Below are 15,845 nucleotides of genomic sequence, written 5' to 3' on the forward strand. Positions count from 1 at the left end.
TTCTTTAATCAGAACAACAGTTTTCAGCTGTGCTAACATTATTGCAAAAGGGTTTTCTAATGATCAATTAGTGTTTTTTTTTATTATAAACTTGGATTAACTAACACAACGTGCCATTGGAACACAGGAGTGATGGTTGCTGATAATGGGCCTCTGAACGCCTTTGTAGATATTCCCTAAAAAAATCTGCTGTTTCCAGCTACAATAGTCATTTACAGTGTAGACATTGTTAATGTTGTATTTCTGATCAATTTGCTATTTTAATGGATAAAAAATTTGCTTTTCTTTAAAAAAACAAGTACATTTCGAAGTGACCCCAAACTTTTGAACGGTAGTGTGTGTGTGTGTGTGTGTGTGTGTGTGTGTGTGTGTAAGACTCATCATAGAGGATCAATCTGTCTAGTCTATGATGTGATGACCTGATGTACAGTGCATTCGGAAAGTATTCAGACCCCTTGACTTTTTCAACATTTTGTTACGTTACAGCCTTATTTTAAAATTGATTACATTTGTTTTATTTTCTTCATCAATCTACACAGTACCCCATAATGACAAAGCAAAAACATATATATTTTTTTACATTTTATCAAATGTATCAAAAATACCAAAACTGAACTATCACGTTTACATAAGTATTCAGACCCTTTACTCAGTACTTTGTTGAAGCAGCGATTACAGGCTCGAGTCTTCTTGGGTATGGCTCTACAAGCTTGGCATACCTGTATTTGGGGAGTTTCTCCCATTCTTCTCTGCAGATGCTCTCAAGCTCTGTCAAGTTGGATGGGGAGCGTCGCTGCACTGCTATTTTCAGGTCTCTCCAGAGATGTTTGATCAGGTTCAAGTCCGGGCTGTGGCTGGGCCACTTAAGGACATTCAGAGACTTGTCCTGTTGGAATGGTGAACCTTCACCCCAGTCTGAGGTCCTGAGCACTCTGGAGCAGGTTTCATCAAGGATCTCTCAGTACTTTGCTCCGTTCATCTTTCCCCCGTTCCTGACTAGTCTCCCTGCCGCTGAAAAACACCCCCCACGGCATGATGCTGCGACCACCATGCTTCACCTTAGGGATGGTGCCAGGTTTCCTCCAGACATGATGCTTGGCATTCAGGCCAAAGAGTTCAATCTTGATTTCATCAAACCAGAGAATCTTGTTTCTCATGGTCTGAGAGTCCTTTAGGTGCCTTTTGGCAAACTCCAAGCAGGCTGTCATGTGCCTTTTAATGAGGAGTGGCTTCCGTCTGGCCACTCTACCATAAAGGCCTGATTGGTGGAGTGCTGCAGAGATGGTTGTCCTTCTGGAAGGTTCTCCCATCTCCGCTCGGTCATAGTGACCATCAGGTTCTTGGTCACCTCCCTGAACAAGGTCCTTCTCCCCTGATTGCTCAGTTTGGCCGGGCGGCCAGCTCTAGAAAGAGTCTTGGCGGTTCCAAACTTCTTCCATTTAAGAATGATGGAGGCCACTGTGTTGTTAAATACCATCCCCGATGATGATGGGATTGGGTTACAAATCATCCCGTCTGTCATCCTCTACCGTACTCCTCACATCACCTATTTATAGCTTTAATAACAATGAAATGGAGAATACTTCTCTTAATGTCTATCACTGTAACATGCTAGCCTCTAAGTCTCAACAGATACAGGCTCGCACTTAACTCCTACATTTGCCTTCCATTAAGCTTTACCTGTGGTGAATTTTGTGAATTGGCCTCTGATAGCAAGCACAGAATTCAGCTGTATTTTTTTTTAAATTGATGACAGACCTCTCTCTCTCTCTCTCTCTCCTCTCTCTGCTCTCTCCCGCTCTCTTTCTCTCTCTCTCACAGGTCAATGTGTCAACTAAAGGACCTCTACAGGGTTGTTGTCAACATAGGTCCCTGACGTCTTCAGTCTGCTGCCAGTCTGTTTAGTTAGTTAACCCATCTCTTCCTGGATCAGACCACCATCACCCTCCTGCATCACACCTAGGCACCCTCCTCAGACACCTGGCTAATCGCTGGTTCTGAACAGCGTTACCATGGACACCGAGTCCACCCACTCTGGCTACTCCAACAGATCCAACAGACATAGGTAAGAGCTCAGCTGACTTCCTCTCTCTGTCTTCTCTCTCTCGCTCTCTCTCTCCGCTCTCACACTCCTCACACACACACACACACACACACACACACACACACACAAGTTGCCAATGAGTGTGTTCAGATCCAGGCCTGTCTGTACCATCAGGGAGATGCTTATGTCTATATCTGCCGCAGAGCAACTGAATGCTGTTTGTCCCCACTGTGTGTTAGTTGAATTTAAGCCTAGCCTCATGTCAGATGTTTTAAAAAAGAGGGAGAGAGAGAGATGAGTGATGGGTAAAGCTCGTGGAGTAGGGTTGTCACAGCTGACTGCCTTTAACCTATTTCACTAACTCACTCTAACTTGTTCTGTAAATGAGAGAGGGAGTGTGAGACAAATTAGGAGGGATTGGGCTTTCCTCTCCTCCCTCATCCACTTGTTCGTTGCCATATTCTGTGTGTGTATAGGGAGCAGAGTCGGCGTGAGCGGCGTAAGCTCAGCAGTAAGGACAGCAGCCGGTCAGAGAGGTCTGTAATCATCAACAGCCCCTATGGGCCCCCTCAGGCCTCCCCCAACCACAACAGTGAGCCCCTGCTAGAAGTCCCCACCTCCGTGACTGGAGACGAGGCTCCAAGCCTCCAGGTAAGCTCCAACCCAACAAATCAAAACTCACACAAACCATGCCTGAAAGATTCAAAAAGCCCTACATAACTATACTGTACAGCACTTGCTTACAGGAACCCTGTACAGAAGCCATCTCCCAACAAATCTCCTTCTCGCAGTCAAGCAGGGAACCAGCTGAGTCGCACACCATGATGTTTTAAACTCAAACAGCTGGGCCCATCATAATCACCATCGTGACAGGGTCATAATCACCATGGTGACTAGGGGTCAAATAGGTCAGAGGATTTGCAAATCTCCCCTTGGCCTGTGCGAACTATACTTCCCATTCTTTGTTACTGCGTGTGTGTTTCTGTGCTGTGTGTGGGTTTCTGTGCTGTGTGTGTGTGTGGGTTTCTGTGCTGTGTGTGTAGTAATGTGGTTCTATGTGTAATCATTCTGTATGTGGGTCAGAATGTGTCTTGATTTAAATCCAAGTGGTGATTTTAAATCCACATATGGTTATCTGGAAGCAAGCCTATGATTTAGATGCTCTGACAATGGGGTTGAGATTTAGCTCTGGGCTAATGAAGCTAGGGTCAGAAGGCTAGAGACTGGCTAGAGAGGGAGATGGATCAAGTGAAGGAGACTGCTGCAGAGAGAGAGGGAGGGAGAGATAAAGAGGGAAATGGTGATAGTTATGTTAGGAGGAGTATACTCTGTCTCGTGCCCTGGGCTCTGACCTACTTGACTTTGTAAGTGGAAGGTCCTGCATGAAGTGTGTGTGTGGATGCAGAAAGCATTGATGAGCCTGCACGTGCATGAATGGTCTATGCCGCAAGTAGTGCAGTACCAGCTACATCTCAGCTGCATTACCGAAGCACTGCTTACATTTATACAGCTACAAACCGTGTCTCTGTCTAGTCGTCTGTCTGTCTCATTCCATGTCTCTTTGTATTTGGATGTTTGACTCATCCTAGCGTGCTGCAAACATTCCACATTGTGGTGTCATTGTAAGCTTGTGGTTTACAGACCCATTGTCTGCAATGTTGTTCAGCCACTGTCTACCAACTAGTGTAAAAGGTCATCTGTAATCATATCACATTACCATTACAGTGCAGTGCTTCCAAATGGCATCCACCCATCCCTGCCACTGCCTTAAGAGCACTGCTCTTTCAAATGGATACGGCTAATGCTAATATAATCTGGCACAGAGGAATTCACATACTGTAGGCTGAGATTAGCCTTAGCATGCAGCCAAACACCACTCTAAGGAAAGCTGATATGGATAATCCATGCATGCCTATGATGTAAGGATGTGTGTGTGCTTGCCTGTGTCTGTGAGTAGTGTGTACTGTCAGTGTCTCTGTGTGTGATTCATAGAGGTTGCCAACAGTGAATGTCGGACGGGTGAGAAGAATGTCATAAGGCTGTGTTCTGTGTCATGGTACTGTTGTGTTGTGCCTGAAGGCTATGGGGTTGGCATTGGCCTCTCTAACAAGCCTGCTACTCTACTTAACCTGGCAGTGGGTCACATGATGCAGGGCTGAGGCTTTTGGAAGTAGTGGAAGCAAATAAAATTGGGAATGTCTTTGCTCTTTTGTCTTTTTGGCCTCGCAAACATATACAGTACAAATGTCAGACAAACCTTTAACCATACCATTGAGGTTCCTTTGTGTGCCACTGAATGTCATTGTTCTTTTGCCCAGTACACCCATGTGACACACACACACACACACACACACACACACACACACACACACACGTCAGAATAACCTCCAGTCATGCCATTAAAGCTCTTTTGTGTGTTGGGTCAGTAGGTTACTGTATGTGTCTGTGAGCAATTATAGTGTGTAACAGGCCTAACCAGGGCTCTGAATATGATCTATATTCACTCTCCACCAGAGGAGAGGGCTGCCAAGCAAGCATCAAACACCACCCATCTCTATTTTTTTTTCTTTCCCTCTTTCTCTTTCGCTTTCATTCCCTCTCCCTCGCTCATTCCCTCTTTCTCTCTCTCTCTCTCCATCTCTAATTGTCTCCATCGTTCTTGCTTTCCTTCTCTGTGTCTCTCTATACCGTGTCTGTCTCACTTATTCTGTCTGTCCTTCTCTGCCCCCCTCTTCTCTCCTTCTCTGCCTTTTGGTCTGTATAACATGGTACATTCTGATTAGTTTTGAGTTCATCTGTGGGATTAAGCCACAGAGTGTAAATGAAGAGCTTTTAGCCTGCATTTGCTCTACCATTGCTACACAGAGGCTCATTAGTTATATGTACCATGCTTTAAGAGATGTTAGGTAATATATAGGCTGTGTTCACTGATCTTTAACATGGAGAAGAGTGAGAGCACATTAAGATGTATGTAACAATGGGAGACATCAGATGGGACAGAGTTATATGATCTTGTAGGTTGATTAACACTCAGAGCGCCAGAATTTCATAACTACTAGAATGGCAATGATGGTCATTCTGACCGTTGATATTTCAATTGTATAAATATTTCATAATAAATTGCTTAATGAATACATGTATTATGGTAAAATGGTTTATAAGATTCCTCAGGACACAAAATGCAAATGAGAAAATGTATTGATTGATCCAGAAGCACATGGACTGTAAATACTAAAATAATAAGATAGCGTATTTTCTGACTGCAAAACAACAGTTGCTGGCCCGTCCAAACTACACCTAAACTACACTGCTCAAAAATGTGCTGGCAACAAAATCACACAAAAATAATCAATGGAAATCCAATTTATCAACCCATGGAGGTCTGGATTTGGAGTCACACTCAAAATTAAAGTGGAAAACCACACTACAGGCTGATCCAACTTTGATGTAATGTCCTTAAAAGTCTAAATGAGGCTCAGTAGTGTGTGTGGCCTCCACGTGCCTGTATGACCTCCCTACAACGCCTGGGCATGCTCCTGATGAGGTGGCGGATGGTCTCCTGAGGGATCTCCTACCAGACCTGGACTAAAGCATCCGCCAACTCCTGGACAGTGTGGTGCAACGTGGCGTTGGTGGATGGAGCGAGACATGATGTCCCAGATGTGCTCAATTGGATTCAGGTCTGGGGAATGGGCGGGCCAGTCCATAGCATCAATGCCTTCCTCTTGCAGGAACTGCTGACACACTCCAGCCACATGAGGTCTAGCATTGTCTTGCATTAGGAGGAACCCAGGGCCAACCGCACCAGCATATGGTCTCACAAGGGGTCTGAGGATCTCATCTCGGTACCTAATGGCAGTCAGGCTACCTCTGGCGAGCACATGGAGGGCTGTGCGGCCCCCCCAAAGAAATGCCACCCCACACCATGACTGACCCACCGCCAAACCGGTCATGCTGGAGAATGTTGCAGGCAGCAGAACGTTCTCCACGGCGTCTCCAGACTCTGTCACGTCTGTCACGTGCTCAGTGTGAACCTGCTTTCATCTGTGAAGAGCACAGGGCGCCAGTGGCGAATTTGCCAATCTTGGTGTTCTCTGGCAAATGCCAAACGTCCTGCACGGTGTTGGGCTGTAAGCACAACCTCCACCTGTGGACGTCGGGCTCTCATACCACCCTCATGGAGTCTGTTTCTGACCGTTTGAGCAGACACATGCACATTTGTGGCCTGCTGGAGGTCATTTTGCAGGGCTCTGGCAGTGCTCCTCCTGCTCCTCCTTGCACAAAGGCGGAGGTAGCGGTCCTGCTGCTGGGTTGTTGCCCTCCTACGGCCTCCTCCATGTCTCCTGATGTACTGGCCTGTCTCCTGGTAGCGCCTCCATGCTCTGGACACTACGCTGACAGACACAGCAAACCTTCTTGCCACAGCTCGCATTGATGTGCCATCCTGGATGAGCTGCACTACCTGAGCCACTTGTGTGGGTTGTAGACTCCGTCTCATGCTACCACTAGAGTGAAAGCACCGCCAGCATTCAAAAGTGACCAAAACATCAGCCAGGAAGCATAGGAACTGAGAAGTGGTCTGTGGTCACCACCTGCTGAACCACTCCTTTATTGGGGGTGTCTTGCTTATTGCCTATAATTTCCACCTGTTGTCTATTCCATTTGCACAACAGCATGTGAAATGTATTGTCAATCAGTGTTGCTTCCTAAGTGGACAGTTTGATTTCACAGAAGTGTGATTGACTTGGAGTTACATTGTGTTGTTTAAGTGTTCCCTTTATTTTTTTGAGCAGTGTATATTGAAACTAATTTCACATAATATTAATGATGATGATGATGATGATGATGATGATGATGATGATGATGATGATGATGATGATAATAATAATAGATGTGGCCCAAAACAAAATTAACCACGTGTAACCAAGGCAGCCCAGGACCACCACATCCGGCTTCTTCGCCTGCGCGATCGTCTGAGACCAGCCACCGGGACACCTGAAGAATTTCTTCACAAACTGCCAGAAAACCGTCTCAGGGAAGCTCATCTGCGTGCTCATCATCCTCACCATGATCTTGAATGGTATGGGCAGGCATAAGCTACGGGCAACGAACACAATTGCATTTTATCAATGGCAATTTGAATGCACAGAGATACCGTGACGAGATCCTGAGTTGTGCCATTCTTCTGCCGCCATCACCTCATGTTTCAGCATGATGATGCACAGCACCATGTCTCAAGGGATCTCTACACAATTCCTGGAATCTGAAAATGTCCCAGTTCTTCCATGGCCTGCATACTTACCAGACATGTCACCCTTTTGAGTATGTTTGGGATGCTCTGGATTGACGTGTACGACAGCGTGTTCCAGTTCCCGCTAGTATCCAGCAACTTCGCACAGCCATTGAAGAGTGGGACAACATTCCACAAGCCAAAATCAACAGCTTGATCAACTCTATGCGAAGGAGATGTTGCAATACATTTTAGTCATTTAGTAGACGCTCTTATCCAGAGTGACACATTTTCATTCGTACTGGTCCCCTGTGGGAATCGAACCAACAAACCTGGCATTGCAAGTACCATGCTCGATCAACTGAGGACCACTTCAATTAGGCAAATGGTGGTCACCAGATACTGACTAGATCACTGATCCACACCCCTACTTTTTTTAAAAGGTATCTGTGACCAACGGATGCATATCTGTATTCCCACTCATGTGAAATCCATAGATTAGGGCCTAATTTATTTATTTCAATTGACTGATTTCCTTTATATGAACTGTAACTCAGTAAAATCTTTGAAATTGTTGCATGTTTATATTTTTGTTCAGATCAAATTTTATTTGTCACATTCGCCGAATACAACAGGTGTAGACCTTACAGTGAAATGCTTACTTACGAGCCCCTAACCAACAACGCAGTTAAAAAAAAATACAGAAAAGAATAAGAAATAAAAGTAACAAGTCAATGTGCGGGGGCACCGGTTGAGGTAATATGTACATGAAGGTAGAGTTATTGAAGTGACTATGCATAGATGCATGCATAGAGGGAGTTTGGGGGGCAATGCAAATAGTCTGGGTAGCCATTTGATTAGGTGTTCAGGAGTCTTATGGCTTGGGGGTAGAAGCTGTTTAGAAGCCTCTTGGACCTAGACTTGGCGCTCCGGTACCACTTGCCGTGCGGTAGTAGAGAGAACAGTCTATGACTAGGGTGGCTGGAGTCTTTGACAATTTTTAGGGCCTTCCTCTGACACTGCCTGGTATAGAGGTCCTGGATGGCAGGAAGCTTGGCCCCAGTGATATATTGGGTCGTTCCCACTACCCTCTGTAGTGCCTGCGGTCGGAGGCCAAGCCGTTCCCATACCAGGCGGTGATGCAACCAGTCAGGATGCTCTCGAGGGTGCAGCTGTAGAACCTTTTTGAGGATCTGAGAACCCATACCAAATCTTTTCAGTCTCCTGAGGGGGAATAGGTTTTATCGTGTCCTCTTCATAACTGTCTTGGTGTGCTTGGACCATGTTAGTTTGTTGGTGATGTGGACACCAAGGAACTTGAAGCTCTTAACCTGCTCCACTGCAGCCCCGTCAATGAGAATGGGGGCTCCACAATCATCTCCTTTGTCTTGATCATGTTGAGGGAGAGGTTGTTATCCTTGCACCACACGGTCAGGTCTCTGACCTCCTGCCTATAGGCTGTCTTGTCATTGTCGGTGATCAGGCCTACCACTGTTGTCATCGGCAAACTTAATGATGGTGTTTGAGTCGTGCCTGGCCGTGCAGTCATGATTGAACGGGGAGTACAGAAGGGGACTAAACACGCACCCCTGAGGGGCCCCTGTGTTGAGGATCTGCTTGGCGGATGTGTTGTTACAGTTGAAGTCGGACGTTTACATACACCTTAGCCAAATACATTTAAACTCAGTTTTTCACAATTCCTGACATTTAATCCTAGTAAAAATTCCCTGTCTTAGGTCAGTTAGGATCACCACTTTGTTTTAAGAATGTGAAATGTCAGAATAATAGTAGAGAGAATGATTGATTTATTTCAGCTTGTATTTCTTTCATCACATTCCCAGTTGGTCAGAAGTTTACATACCCTCAATTAGTATTTGGTAGCGTTACCTTTTAAATTGTTTAACTTGGGTCAAACGTTTCGGGTAGCCTTCCACAAGCTTCCCACAGTAAGTTGGGAGAATTTTGGCCCATTCCTCCTTTGGAAGTATGCTTGGGGTCATTGTCCATTTGGAAGACCCATTTCCGACCAAGCTTTAACTTCCTGACTGATGTCTTGAGATGTTGCTTCAATATATCCACATAATTTTCCTACCCAATGATGCCATCTATTTTGTGACGTGCACCAGTCCCTCCTGCAGCAAAGCACCCCCACAACATGATGCTGCTACCCCTGTGCTTCACGGTTGGGATGGTGTTCTTCGGCTTGCAAGCCTCCCCCTTTTTCCTCCAAACATAACAATGGTCATTATGGCCAAACAGTTCTATTTTTGTTTCATCAGACCAGAGTGCATTTCTCCAAAAAGTACGATCTTTGTCCCCATGTGCAGTTGTAAACCGTAGTCTGGCATTTTATGGTGGTTTTGGAGCAGTGGCTTCTTCCTTGCTGAGTGGCCTTTCAGGTTATGTTGATATAGGATGCGTTTTACTGTGGATATAGATACGTTTGTACCTGTTTCCTCCAGCATCTTCACAAGGTCCTTTGCTGTTGTTCTGGGATTGATTTGCTCTTTTCGCACAAAAGTACGTTCATCTCTAGGAGACAGAACGTGTCTCCTTCCTGAGCGGTATGACGCTGCGTGGTCCCATGGTGTTTATACTTGCGTACTATTGTTTGTACAGATGAACGTGGTACCTTCAGGCGTTTGGAAATTGCTCCCAAGGATGAACCAGACTTGTGGAGGCCTACAATTCTTATTCCTTTTGATTTTCCCAGTTTGAGTTTGAAAGTAGGCCTTGAAATACATCCACAGGTACACCTCCAATTGACTCAGGCTAGTTGACATCATTTATCAGAAGCTTCAAAAACCATGACATCATTTTCTGGAATTTTCCAAGCTGTTTAAAGGCACAGTCAACTTAGTGTATGTTAACTTCTGACCCACTGGAATTGTGATACAGTTCATTATAAGTGAAATAATGTGTCTGTGAACAATTGTTGGAAAGATTACTTGTCATGCACAAAGTAGATGTCCTAACCGACTTGCCAAAACGATAGTTTGTTAACGAGAAAAACGAGTTTTAATGACTCCAACCTAAGTGTTAGTAAACTTGCGACTTCAACTGTACACACACAAGAGAATAGAGAGTTGATAATGGTCACAAACACCCAGAACCTCAAATGTAAAGAGAGAGAGAAGCGAGCTGACACACTTTTCAGTTGAAGTCCGACTTCAACTGTACCTTTCCCTTACCTCCTGGGGGCGGTCGGTCAGGAAGTCCAGAATCCAGTTGCAGAGGAAGGTGTTTAGTCCCAGGGTCCTTAGCTTATTGATGAGCTTTGAGGGCATTATGGTGTTGAACGCTGTAGTCAATGAATAGCATTCTCACATAGGTGTTCCTTTTGTCCAGATGGGAAAGGGCAGTGTGGATTGCAATAGAGACTGCATCATCTGTGGATCTATTGGGGCGGTATTCAAATTGGAGTGGGTCTAGTGTTTCTGGGATAATGTTGATGTGAGCCATGACCAGCCTTTCAAAGCACTTCATGGTTACAGACGTGAGTGCTATGGGTCGGTAGTCATTTAGGCAGGTTACCTTCGTGTTCTTGTGCACATCCACAAAGGTGGTCTGCTTAAAACATGTTGGTATTACAGAATCGGACAGGGAGAGGTTGAAAATGTCAGTGAAGATACTTGCCAGTCAGCGCATGCTCGCAGTACATGTCCTGGTAATCCGTCTGGCCCTGCGGCCTCGTGAATGTTGACCTGTTTAAAGGTCTTACTCACATCGGCTGCGGAGAGAGTGATCACACAGTCTTCCAGAACAGCTGGTGCTTTCATGCATGTTTCAGTGTTATTTGCCTCAAAGTGAGCATAAAGTAATTTAGCTCGTCTGGTAGGCTCGTGTCACTGGGCAGCTCTCGGTTGTGCTTCCCTTTGTAGTCTGTAATGGTTTGCAAGCCTTGCCACATTCAACGAGTGTCAGAGCCGGTGTAGTACGATTCGATCTTAGTCCTGTATTGACGCTATGCCTGTTTTGATGGTTCGTCGGAGGGCATAGCGGGATTTCTTATAATCTTCCGGGTTAGAGTCCCGCTCCTTGAAATCGGGGGGACGACGTCCGTCAGCGATGCACTTATTGATGAAGCCAATGACTGATGTGGTGTACTCCTCAATGCCATCGGAGGAATCCTGGAACATATTCCAGTCTGGGCTAGCAAAACAGTCCTGTAGCTTAGCATCTGCTTCATCTGACCACTTTTTTTATTGATCTAGTCACTCGTGCTTCCTGCTTTAATTTTTGCTTGTAAGCAGGAATCAGGAGGATAGAATTATGGTCAGATTTGCCAAATGGAGGGCGAGGGAGAGCTTTGTATGCGTCTCTGTGTGTGGAGTAAAGCTGGTCTTGGTTTTTTTTATTTTATTATTTTTTTCCCTCTGGTTGCACATTTTAACATGCTGATAGAAATTTGGTAAAATGGATATAAGTTTCCCTGCATTAAGGTCCCCGGCTACTAGGAGCACCGCCTCTGGGTGAGCATTTTCTTGTTTGCTTATAGCAGAATACAGCTCATTCAATGTTGTCTTAGTGGCAGCCTCTGACTGTGGTGGTATATAAACAACAGCTCGAGACATCCTTAGATATCGTGCACCAGCTGTTATTTACAAAAATACATAGTCCGCCGCCCCTTGTCTTACCAGACGCCGCTGTTCTATCCTGCCGGTACAGTGTATAACCAGCCAGCTGTATGTTGATAGTGTCGTCGTTCAGCCACGTCTCCGTGAAGCATAAGATATTACAGTTTTGAATGTCCCGTTGGTAGTTTAATCTTCCACGTAGGTCATCTATTTTATTGTCCAAAGATTGCACGTTTGCTAGCAGAATGGAAGGAAGTGGGGGTTTATTCGATCGTCCCTTTTTCTCCGCCTTCTCTTCACGCAGATCGTGGGGATCTGGGCCTGTTCCCGAGAAAGCAGTATATCATTCGTGTCGGGCTCGTCAGACTCGTTAAAGGAAAAAAAGGATTCTGCCAATCCGTGGTGAGTAATCGCAGTCCTGATGTCCAGAAGTTATTTTCGGTCATAAGAGACGGTAGCGGCAACATTATGTACAAAATTTGTAAAAAAATAAGTTGCAAATAAACGAACGAAAAACACAATCGGTTGGGTACATGTAAAACGTCTGCCTTCTTCTCCGGTGCCATTTTAACACCAGTGTATGATCAGTGTATAATCTCAAAACAGTGTACCCTATATCAGTCCACCGAATCCAAGCAGTCTTATTAGTCTATTCTAGGCCTACTTGGAGTAGGCTACACAGTCAGTGTGTGTAATTTACAATGGCAAGACCAAGACGAATGGATGCACATGCTGTGTTAGAGTTGCTACAAGATGAAAACGACTCAGATGGCGGGGAAGAGTGGATTGTGACATCTCTGAGGATTATTAATCTGATTCATGCTGATTTGGCTTTCCATATCTGGGAATGGATCCATATCAGGCAGCAAGTGAGCGAGTGTCGGATAATGTGTTGGATCAGATGGCATGGGTGTACTCGGTGAAAGGATGAACTCGCCGCTACAACATGCTGGACTTGGCTGCTATCAACGCACACGTGTTGTTCAATCAGTGTATGAACCTCACCCAAGGGCAGGAGGGAATCGAATAGAATAAAACTTTATTGTCCATCCAGAACAGACATTTTTCTTTGGCGTCACCTTCCATTGAAAGGATCACATACTAGTCCATCATATTGCATACACTAAAAACATAGAGGACCTTGATACATTTACTCACAAATGACCGCTGTCTCAACTGCACCGGATAGATAAATATATAATATACTGATACAATTTACGTTGCATTTAGTAGTCCAACCGCACAAGGAACAAATTAATGTTTTAACACGTTCTTCTTGGCCATGGGCATTCTGAAGCGCCGGCCAGAGGGAAGCCTCTCAAACTGAGAATGTAGAGGGTGGGAGGGGTCGCCAACGACAGCCAGTGCCTTCTTTATGGTTGCCTTGTGGAACAGACTGGTCAACTGTGCCCGTGGTCGACCAATTACTTTACTATTCTGGTCAGTTTTTGCTTTTGCTCCCCACGCTCAGACTACCATACCAGACTGTCATATTGAACGTAAGGATGCTCTCCACCAAGCTGCTGCACAGCCTCTCCAGAACATCATGACTGACCACAAACCCCTTCAATTGCCTGATTAAAAACAGGTGCTGACTTGCTTTAAAAAAGATACTGTCTGCATTCCCTGTGAAACTCAGCATGTTATAAATTTGTGTCCCTAGGTATTTGAAACGCTCAACCACCGCCACTGATTGGTCGTTCAGAGATGGTAGTTGGGACATTGGCAAGTTGTTGCCGTTGATGATCAGCTCCTTAGTTTGTTTTCTTCACATTGATGTGGAGGGCATTTGACCGGCATCAATTGAAGGTTGTTGGTCTGTTTAAAATGACGTTGGCATCTTTAAAAAAAGAGTCCCAACAGAGCCATGTCGTCCGCGTACTTGAAAAGGCTCACAATGTTTCCCTGGATCTTCATCTCATTAGTGTAGATGGAGAACCACAACGGTGAAAGGACACCCCCCTGTGGTCAGGGTCAGTTCATCAGAGAGGGCAGCAGAAAAGATTCCACGTGAGCCATTGCGCAAGCCGAATTGTGCACAGCTCCCATGGAGGAAAAACTGCAAGGTGGGCAGATTCGCTCGGAACAGAACCCACGACACCGGTTTCAACCGGCAAGCGAATTTTTGCAATCAAGTGAAAGTGACAACGATTTGTGGTGACTTTTAGGACAAGGGATAACAGCTACATGAGATCCAACTGTTGCGTGAAGACACACGGTACTGTAAACATGAGTGAGGCCACAGATTGTGTCTAATAACTGACAATAATAGACTTTTTAACAGCTGTCATATCAACACTTTATATTCATTATAATGCAATTATTGCTTTTGTGCTGATTTTCACTGTTCACAACCACACTTGGCGCCTATACTGATGTTTAGACTACTGATGTTTTCTTCATTGACCAGGTGTCTTGCAGTTTGGGTATTTTATTTGTTTTGTCGTTAATAAAATATAATTTTTTATAGTTTCAATGCACATTCTTTTGTTTCATAGTTGTAACAAAGGCACTCCACCAATAAAATAGATTTTCCACTTAATTCAGTTTTTGGTGCTTTTTCGTTTTTACATATAACCTGCAGTCACATTTAACATTTTTATGTTCTTTAAAATATTTACATTTTGGTATACTAATGTTACCATAAACACAAGCAAAAAGACATTGGCACGAAAAGGGGTCCAGTGAGGCCTGGCTTTTCTAGTTAAATGGATTTATTAGACTGGTGGCTATTGGTGCTCCTCAAGGCCCAGCTATTCTACTGTTAAATATGCATACGCTCAAATGGCCATCATGGCGCTTTGAGGATAAAATGCTGAAAGTTTTTGTCTTTTGTGATATTTGTCTGAAAGTACTGCTGAAGTTTAAAATACACATATTTAGCAAAAGTCAGGGATAGGTGGGTTCAAGGTTTTACAAAATTGAAAACGGTCAGATTGACCGTCTTGGCAGTGCAAGTGTTAAGATTATTTTAAAAGAGCTGACCTTCCTGTGACATCACTCTCTCAAATAGCGGTCACCAGGTTAATGTTTATCTCCATTCTCTGTCGCTCTCTCCATCGTTCTCACCTTCTCTCTCTTTTTCTAACGTTTTGTGTCTTTCTCACCCCCTCTCTTGTTTACCCCCCCCCCCCCCACTCGTCTCCTGTTTGGCAAAGTTGAATTAAAGGAAGGGGATGATGGTGTATAGGCAAAAACAGTGAACCACAGAGGGTTATTAAGCAGCCTTTACTCAGCAATCACAATGAGGATTTCCTCCTCCCTACCTCTTTCTGTCCCGGTCTCTTTCGGTGTCATTTTCTAATGGCACATCAGGTTGTGTGTCCATCTGGCAAAGGGATGAAGTTTTAGGGGTGTCATGTGGGTAAGTGTATGTGATCTGACAGAAGCTGGCTACAGTATTCCAATCTACCTCTCATGGAATGGAATACACAGACACACACACACACACACACACACACACACACACACTGTTCCCAGCTCCTTGCCAGGGAGAGAGAGAGAGAGAGAGAGAGCAAGATAGTAAATAACTGAATAACTGGCAGTAAGAGAAATGCTCTCTTCGGCAGACAGGTCTTTAATCAGTCTCTCGCTGTGCTCCTTCCTCTTACGGCACATTTATGATCATCTCCATCCTAAGCAGGAAGAGGGGATTTGACTCTTAATTTGCAATGCTAGACCTGCATAACATCAGCCTTATTGTGATTCAGATGCTTGTGTGTGTTTGTATGGGTGTGTGTGCGCATCTGAGTCATCCCTACCTGGTCATGATGAGCAGTCTGAATGTGTACTGTCATCCTCTATGTGGATCCGTGGGGAGCTGAAAGCCTGTCACAATAACACAGAACCCCAGGAAAACCGAAGGCTTCTTTAAATAGAATGACGGATGGGATGTTTGCGGTAAACATCAAGGGATTTAGTCACTATCTCTAGTCTGTCTGTCTTTGTGTGTAGCAGAGACAGAGAATGGAATAAAACCAGCATTTATGTGTAT

At 44.8% G+C, this 15,845-nt stretch overlaps 1 protein-coding gene across 2 annotated transcripts in view; it reads left to right on the forward strand.

Annotated features, from left to right (window-relative positions):
• The window catches only part of LOC115155797 (vang-like protein 1), a 51,114-nt gene that overhangs the window by 15,852 nt on the left and 19,417 nt on the right, over positions 1-15,845 (forward strand). For both annotated transcript variants that reach the window (XM_029702752.1, XM_029702751.1), the window contains 2 exons: positions 1,822-2,065; positions 2,521-2,695. In XM_029702752.1, the coding sequence (XP_029558612.1) occupies positions 2,013-2,065; positions 2,521-2,695 (228 nt within the window). In that variant the 5' untranslated portion in view covers positions 1,822-2,012. The remainder of the gene's footprint in view (positions 1-1,821; positions 2,066-2,520; positions 2,696-15,845) is intronic.

This window comes from Salmo trutta, chromosome 20 (genome assembly GCF_901001165.1).
Source record: "Salmo trutta chromosome 20, fSalTru1.1, whole genome shotgun sequence".
Classification (NCBI taxonomy): domain Eukaryota; kingdom Metazoa; phylum Chordata; class Actinopteri; order Salmoniformes; family Salmonidae; genus Salmo; species Salmo trutta.